Here is a 9,182-nt window from a genome sequence, read left to right on the forward strand (position 1 = left end):
TTGCAAAGGTAATTCTAGAAATTGACTGGGGTAGCTAATAACAGAAGACGGTGAGGATGTGATATTTTAAAACTAAATTTATTTTCAAATGTTTATTAAAAATACAGCAAAAACTTTAAGCTCCACTTACACCTTTAAAGATGACTAAAACAATCATCTACATTTTAACACTGAGTGTCTCATACATTCCAGCAATTCTATTTTGCATTTCAATAGAACTTAATCTACTAACAAATAGTAAACTTGCTACTATAACAATGCATACTTTACATTATCCAATGACAATATATTTTTCTTGTACATTCTGCATATGTATAAAAATAATACAACAAATAACTAAATTTTAACTAGTAAACCTTATTTTTATTTAATAAAAATAATATTTTATTTAATAAAAATAAGGTTTAAGGGACAGAAAAATAAATTAAAACATGGTACCTGTCACTAAAAAATTCGATTTATAGCAGCAGGTAGACAAACAGACAACTCAACAGTGTGAAGGCTTTTGAGCAGAATGTTACAAAGAAAGATATATATGAACTTTAGAAGAATAACATAATCCAGAACAACACAGCTTCAGACGGTTTAGAGGTGGAAGATCTTGCCAAATCAAGAGCTGATGGTGGAGGAAGGGAGAACCCTGAAAGTGTATCGTCTATCCTCACATAACCTGCACACAGCAGCAGAGGTAAGGGAGCAAGCATGAGCTGATGGTGGAGGAAGGGAGAACCCTGAAAGTGTGACATCTATCATCACATAACCTGCACACAGCGGCAGAGGTAAGGGAGCAAGCATGAGCTGATGGTGGAGGAAGGGAGAACCCTGAAAGTGTGACATCTATCATCACATAACCTGCACACAGAGGCAGAGGTAAGGGAGCAAGCATGAGCTGATGGTGGAGGAAGGGAGAACCCTGAAAGTGTGTCATCTATCCTCACATAACCTGCACACAGCGGCAGAGGTAAGGGAGCAAGCACGGCCAGGTAACTGCAAACGCTGTTGGGTATGACTGAACTGAATGATACGGAAGGGAAAGTTGTGAGAGAAAAGCCTCAGGGGTAAGCCAGGGTGCATCACTAAAGGCCATTCTCTACCTGAAAGTAGCAAGTGATCTAAGTTAGAGGGGACATGCTCATTTGAGGGCTCTTAGGAAGGATGATCTATCAACAGTGTGAGGAAGGAGTACCAGTTAGGAGGTTATCTTAGTCATACCAACTTCAAATAAGGAAAAGACGTAACGAAGAGGAGAAAATATGGAGAAGGGTTGGACTGCTCAGATATTTAGATAACTAAACCAGGAAGAACTGATTCTTGGCTGGATGGACACAGAACAAGAAAATCAGAAATAGTGTTAACTACCTAGAAGCCCTGGCTACTTTCCTGGCTAGAGGCCGAAAGAATAACTAGTCTTTGCTTTAATAAGCTCTGGTTCTGGTGATAGTGACTTAGCTATGATTCCAACAGGTTGGCACGGGTGTTTCTGGAAGAGACTGGGCAAACCTGATGTGGAGTCATGGATACAGACCCCACAAGCACCAACAATGGTAATGGTAATGGGGGAGTAGATGTTCAGGATGTAAGAAGAGGACCACAGTCTGAACCTTCACGAATAGCAACATGTAATGGATAGATGGTGTGTCTCTGAAGGAAATTTAAAGACTGGTTAGAGTGTGAAAAGAGAAACGAGATGCTTGCCTCCAAACGAAGAATTACAAGAACTGAGCGTCAAACAACTTAACAACCAGAATGTATCAAAGACATTTAGGAAGTAAGTTACTTGTGCCTTAGTAGCAATTTCAATTTCTGTGGGAAGAACAAGTTATAGAAGACAGAGAAGGAAATGAATGCTGAGAACAGCTGAGACAAGGGATTACCTCAGGACACAAAACTGGCAGGACTAAGGAAGCAAGGGTTAAGCTCTCTAAAACAAAGACACTAACATAAACTACAAGTATCACATACTTGAAAAATAGGCAAAGGAAGCCCTACCGGTGGGGTTCCTAGTGCAAAACCAAGACACTAACGTAAACCATACTTTTACAGTTACACACTTGAAAACAGTAGGAAAACCCTGTGGGCAGGGTAGGGTTTCTGGTGCAATTTGTAGGGATTTAGACAGGTGGACTGGCTGAATCAGACCCGTCACCACAATCCTCTCGTCCCTTCCTTTGTTTTTCTGTTGGATGTGTATTCTCTGACTGAGGACCCACTTCTCCATGACGCCTTCCAGTTTAAGAAGGAGGTGGGTTCAGTCACGTTCCAGTCTCACACTCCACACAGAGGCTGGCAGAGAGGGGGCCACGAGTGAGAAGGGTGAACCCCCCGGTTAGGGCATTCTTTACTAGTAGGAAAAGGTGACAGCCCACAACACCGGCATGTACATGTGGTTGTCATACATTAAGACGCGTTACTGCTTCACTTCCGTGTTTTCAAGATTTCAAAGTGCTTTTGAATGATCTCTTCCTAAACGAAATCAGCAGGATATCTTCCTTCCCAATCACACATTTGTTAAGAGGGCATGAGCAGCTGAGAGTGCTGCTTGGCCTAGAAGTGATGGCGTGTGACAGTGGGAAGGAACGGAGATTAGATAATAGGAAGAGAGGCCAGCTGGCTTCAAGTATTCAAATAGCAAACGAAGAGAAGGATTAGATCAGTCTCGTCTTAGCAGGCAGAAACAGGACTACAGACACAGGCTACGGATGGTCTTGCATTTTGAGGAGAATTTATAATGATTGTAGCAATCCTAGGAGAGTACTGACTTACGATATATATATAATATCATCTATTACTATAACAGATGTTTTTGAACTCAGGCCTCTGAGACCTCAGTGTACTGACGGGAAATTACTGAATAGTCCTGGAAACTGCCCTGCCTGGTTTTCAAGATCATTTCCAACTCTTAAGATACTAGGAGATGATAATCATCCATGTTATGCAACAAAAAAAATTTGTATACAATGGGGCATTGACTGATGGCTGTATAGTTTCTAAATCGTTAGTTATTAAACATTGGTTTCCTAGATTTTTTTAAATCTAGGAAACTGTGGTAGTTTGATAAGAAATGTTCTACATAGGGCTCTGGTATTTGAATACTTGTTGGTCTCTGGTTGGTAGCGCTGTTTGGGGAGGTTTAGGAGATGCAGCCTTGCTGGAGGAAGTAAGTGTCACTGGGGCAAGGCTTTGAGAACTTAAAGCCTCACCTACATCTAGTTGACTGTCTCTGCTTCATTCTCTTTGCTGAGGATGTGATTTCTCAGCTTCCGACTCTAGTCTCCATGCTTGCTACTTCCTCCTTTGAAGTGACTTTTTCTGCTCCGGAACGATAAGCTAAATAAACTCCTTCTTCCATAAGCTGTTTTTGGTCATGATGCTTTATCATAACAACAGAATGGTAAGGAAGAGTAACTATAGAAAACCCCATACAAATGACCATATTTGTAGACACTTTTTACTATGGTTTACAGATTCAGGTGGGATAACCTGGTAGAGGGAATGTCGCTACATAATCTCCTTTTATGAAAAAAGAGAAACAAAGTTGAAAAAAGATTCCCTCCCTACAAAGATACACTTTAACAAGATCAAATAGTGCTTGGAGAACACGTTTTCTTGTTAAGTAAGGAGACGCATCTAAGAGTCCACTAGGTGGCGCTATCAGGATGTTGGGACGCAGTTGACTAAGGAAAACACAGCCTTTGGTGGTTCTCATTGTCCTGTCAAATATTCTGAAGCTTTTCACACATTCTCAGCCTTTGAGACTTTGAATAATGTAAATCTTAATCTAAGAGTTTCAGCTCCAACATTAGATCAAGTTTAAATAAACCTTAGGTTTAACACATTTTAAAATAGTTTTCATTATTTGACAATTCAATCTGTTCCACTTAAGTAAAAACTGTAAAGTTATTAATGTGCAATTTTAATATTAGTTTACATATATTGCAACTGGGCTCACTTGATATAAATGAGATAAGTATCTCATTTATATCAAATGAGTCTTTAAATAAGTTTCTTCAGGTAGCCCCTGAATTGTTGAAGGATTAAACAGAAAATAACAGTAAATTGTACCACTTAAACTAATACAATAGTCTAACACAAATACATGAAACAATACATTTCAAAATCTATTACTCTATTATTTCTTATAAATTAACATTTCATGATTTCTTACAACATAAAACCTGAAAATTTTTTCAAAGTGCAAAATACAAAGCTTCACATTCAACTTTGTTTTCTTTTAAGTGCTAGATATTTTTTAAAAACTGAGAAAAACATTACCCGATTTTAAAGTCTCCTGCAGTCTGAGTCATTTTATCATGCACCATCAAAACCACGAGGTCTACTGCGATTTTTCAACTTCTCTTTTTAGTTCTGCTTCTAGAATTTCCCCCCATGTATCTGCATCCATTGGGCACATAAATTTTTCTGGCAGGTTTGCAGGAGAACGTATGTTGCTGTATCTGCCACTTAGCCACTCACGCTTCACTTTACTCTTCTGGTAATTTCTTAGAAATGTTTCCTGAAAGGGATAGACATCATCATTCAAAACTCTGGCAGCGTGGCTGGCCAGTGAGTATGTCTGAGCAGAGAAACTCATTCACAGAACTGAGTTGACTGACAAGGAAATAAACATATAATCACACTAATAAATTCATGTGCGCTTGTATGGATTAGTGTATATGCAGAGAGCAGCCCTTTGGATGTACTGTTTTCATAAGGTGGAATAAATGAAATGGACTTCTTCAAGTCCCTTCTGCTTAACAAAGGAAGTTCTTGACTTCAAGATCTGAGAGGTATACAAGTTCTTGACTTCAAGATCTGAGAGGTATACAAGTTCTTGACTTCAAGATCTGAGAGGTATACAAGTTCTTGACTTCAAGATCTGAGAGGTATACAAGGCTTGGGGGAAGGCAGTGTGGAGACTATGACAAGTAGAGAGAACATCATGATTCAACTCTGACCTTCTCTACAGTCAACACACTCTGTGTAGTACTCTAAGCAGAATTACAGAGTTCTCTTAACTATGCTGCAACAACCCTGCTCAAACCATGACAAATTGCAAAGGTTAAACTCACCCTCCAGGTATAACCATTTTTTCTGTCATCATCTATTTCTCTTTGGCACACAGCTCTTATAGTCAAGCAGTGAAGTTTCCAGATCTCATCACTCTCCTTTATTGTGAGATTCCAATTCCAGCATGTCTCAGATGCTCTGCATAAACTCTGAATGTCTAGCTGGCTGAAGATTATAACGGTGAGTTCTGGAGGCAACCACTCAACGAAGTCACCTTGACTCGCTGTTCTTCCCCATTCAGCATCTGCAGAATTCATTCTGTGCTAGGAACTTTGAAATTATTGTTTCTCGTGGAAGTTTCCTTCATAGTTTGATATTTTAGTCAACTGTCTTCATATGTAACCTACAGGGCAAAGTTTAAATACACTCAGCCTTTTCAGACCAAACCGCACGTTCTATTCTGAGTCAGAAAGTTTTGAGATATGATTTAAAGAACTTTACTTTTCTTGACTTCAGTCTCTCAGTCTGCAAGACGGAGCCCGTGCCGTGTCTCTCAAGTATTTTGTGAAGACAGACAGGTGGAGTGAATAAAACAAGTGGCTGCATATCTGAATTGTCCATGGGAGACAAGAAATATGTTCCCTTCTTTTTGAACGTCTTTAGCAAATATGGCTGTTTCTACACATTCTATTTCTTGCTGCTCCCAGAAAACATTACCTTTAAAAAAGGGAACTCATGAAAGTTGAATCAATGGCTGTGGAGCCTACCTGGGTCCTCTGCATGGTGAGACAGTTGTGTAGCTTGATCTTTTTCGGGGGCGGGGTGGTGGTGGTAGAATCAGAATCCATCCCTGGTGCATGAGGGGGCTTTTTGGAGCTCACTACCTATGATGGGACACCTTGTGCAGCCTTGAGGCAGGGGGAAGGGCTTGGACCTGCCTCTACCGGATGTGCCTCCCCATGGGAAGCCTTGCCTTCTCATGGGTGGGATTGGGGGATGGGTTGGGTGGGGAGGCTGGGATATGCAGGAGGAGGGAAGAGGGGGATCTTTGATTGGTGTGTAAAATGAATGAAAATTTTTTTCTTAATATAAAAAAGGGAAGTGATTCTCCACATTATGTATTTACTGAGTTTAGTGATAATGGCTACTTTAAGGACATGTTCAAATATTTATTGAAAGTATGTGTGTGTGAACTGGTGCTTTAACATTGAGCTCACCACCTCCAATCTGACTTAATCACAAACCTGCTGGATTTTTAGTAATTTATATAACAACTGTTTAATTACTTGGATGAAATGGACAGGTGCTTGCTTTTGACATAAACTTAGCCAAAACGAACGAGGATGAAATCCTGGTTATAGTTACACAGTCTCGTATATTCAATTAAGCTTTAAGGGTACTGCTTTAGAAATTAATCTATTGTATGTGAATAATTTTGAGCTAAGGATAACTGTCCCTGAATCTATCAGTGACAACTATAGTCTAAATAGTTCATAATTCAGCTAGGAATAGCATATGGCTATGGACTTAAAGCCTGATTCCAGCTAATGTTCTCCAAGACCACAGTGCAAACTTTTGGAAGCATGGCTGGGTACATCACCCTTGAGCTACTTTTCAGTATAAAGACAATTTGTGTTTACGTACAATCTGTCTATACTATTTACACGTCCCTTTATAATAGGGAATCAGGGTACAACAGGAACTTGAGGTACATCTACATATCTCTTCACTCAGCTAATAACAATCCCCTTTTCCAGATGTACTCCTCAAGATTTTTAGTTACCGAATCATGGTGACTGGCTTTGGATAGGCTGTTTATGATACAAATTGGTTGTGATTGGAACTGTGACGTCTGTACTGAACAGGGGGCTTCCACTAGATGGCTCTGCAAAATAGAAAACAACTTGGTGGGCAAAACACGACAAAAAAAAAAACCACAAGATTAAATATTTGCAATGAACCTCCTCCCCTCCCGCTACTGATACAAACCAAAGCCAAAGCAGCATTTTTGGAAAGAAACTCCTTTTAGGAGGAGGTTACACTACATTCAAACGTTTCTCCTAGCTTCTCATTAGGAACAAAATGCTTCTTTCTGCCAAAGGAATTCCACAAGAGGCAGAAGTTTTTCAAGTGAACATTCTGTGGTTCCTCGGTCATCTTCCCAAAAAGCTCACTAGGAATCTTCTAAATCATTTCTGTTGGATGCTTGGAAAACTATCCTATTTATGCCTCTTCTTTTTGAACCAACCTCGCCGAACTACTAAGTTAGCTTTGAGCCCTTCCACCCACCTTTCAAAGATTTGTTTTTATGTGTATGGGTGTTTTGCCTGCATGTCAGTCTGAGCGCAACGTGCGTGCAGTGCCCGGTGAAGACAGACGTGGGCGTCGGATCCCGGAACTGGAGGAACAGACAGTGGCGAGCCCCCTCTGTGGGTGCGGGGAAGTAAACATTAGGTCATCGGGAAGATCCGGCAGTGCTCGCCACCTCTGGCCCATCTTCAGCCCCTCTACCCGCTCGTCCTGTCAAATGTCTCTGGGAGTAAAGGAGCAGAGCAAGAGCACCGCCCGGCAAGACTAGATCCCTGCCAAATGTCTCTAGGAGTAGGGGAGCAGAGCAAGAGCACCGCCCGGCAAGACTAGATCCCTGTCAAATGTCTCTGGGAGTAGGGGAGCAGAGCAAGAGCATCACCCGGCAAGACTAGATCCCTGTCAAATGTCTCTGGGAGTAGGGGAGCAGAGCAAGAGCACCGCCCGGCAAGACTAGATCCCTGTCAAATGTCTCTGGGAGTAGGGGAGCAGAGCAAGAGCACCGCCCGGCAAGACTAGATCCCTGTCAAATGTCTCTAGGAGTAGGGGAGCAGAGCAAGAGCATCACCCGGCATGACTGGTTCTCGGGGAGCCCAAGCCAGTCGGGCCGAGCGCAATCGCATCCCTGTGTGCTGCGAGGGCGGTGCGGACCGAAGAATCGAACAACCGACCTCCATCGAGCACTCAGGTCCCGGTCCCGCGAAGGACAGGGCAGTCTCTCCTACCTAATGGAGCTGAGCCGGCTCCTCCCGCGATTTCAGTCCTGGGAATTTGAATCCTTTCCGGGAGGCCTTCGAGTCCCGCCCTCTCGCTCTCCGCTCCTCCTACTCCGGGGCGCGCGGTGCCTTCTGGGCTTGGTAGTTTTTCCTGGGTTTCATCACCGAAAGGGAAGAAATGAAAGGCGGCTAGTGACTACAAGGTCCAGAGTCCCCGCTGAGTGGCAGATGACAGCCACAGCGTGGGAGGGACTCCCAAGGGCGGGACTCCCAGTGTGTTTCGGTAACTAGAAAGTTCTGAGAGGAGGCGGAGTGTCTGAGCGCCTAGGCTCTCCCTCCACAGGAGGCGCTCCCTCCCCTCCTAGGCGCCCCTTCTCTGCCATGCTTACATGGTTAAGGTTGCTGAAAAATTAGAAGTTCACGTAGTGTTATTATTTCTTTTTCTCACAGGTGGTTATTTAAATGTTTAAATGTTATTTAAATCGTGTTATTTAGATCGTGTTATTCCTTTCCTTAGCTTCTTTATTGTAAACGTTGGAGGGAGCTGCCTGGGGAAGCTTGGCTCTCAATGCAGTATGCACTTCATCTAGTAGCATCTAGCAAAAGCTAGAGTGAAATATCAAAGGCTACCAAGACTGAAACATACTGTGGAGTCGTAAACCTTCCTGCTTGTGGGGTTATTAAGTTAGCTGAACATTTTATTTTTTATTTTCTTTTTAAATCTTTTTATTTTATAATTAACTTAATTTCACACATCAGCCATGGATTCCCGGTCCTTCCTCCTCCCACCCTCAGCCTCCCCCAATCCAACCCCCCCACCCCCATTCCCACCTCCTCCAAGGCAAGGTCTCCCCTGGGGAGCCAGCCCAGCCTGGCAGACTCAGCCAAGGCAGGTCCAGTCCCCTCCTCCCTATACCAAGGCTGAGCAAAGTGTCCCAGCATAGGCCCCAGGCTCCAAAGAGTCAGCCCATGCACCAAGGACAGGTCCCGACTCCACTGTCTGGGGGCCTCCCAAACAGTTCAAGCTTATCAAATGTCTCACTTATCCAAAGGGCCTGGTCCAGTTCCATGGGGGGTCCTCAGCTCAGTTCACAGTTCACGTGTTTCCACTAGTTTGGCTATTTGTCCCTGTGCTTTTTCCAATCATGGTCT

The 9,182-nt window shown here is 42.7% G+C and overlaps 1 protein-coding gene across 1 annotated transcript; it reads right to left on the reverse strand.

Annotated features, from left to right (window-relative positions):
• Positions 1 to 115: 115 nt before the first annotated feature.
• Positions 116 to 8,016, reverse strand: Fbxo48 (F-box protein 48). Its single transcript, XM_052734787.1, is given in 3 exon segments — positions 116 to 4,513; positions 5,070 to 5,323; positions 5,326 to 8,016. Coding segments are annotated over 3 exon segments (483 nt in total). The 5' UTR covers positions 5,375 to 8,016; the 3' UTR covers positions 116 to 4,333.
• Positions 8,017 to 9,182: the final 1,166 nt, after the last annotated feature.

Source organism: Peromyscus californicus, unplaced genomic scaffold (assembly GCF_007827085.1).
Source record: "Peromyscus californicus insignis strain IS unplaced genomic scaffold, ASM782708v3 Scaffold_13__1_contigs__length_99412109, whole genome shotgun sequence".
Taxonomy (NCBI): Eukaryota; Metazoa; Chordata; class Mammalia; order Rodentia; family Cricetidae; genus Peromyscus; species Peromyscus californicus.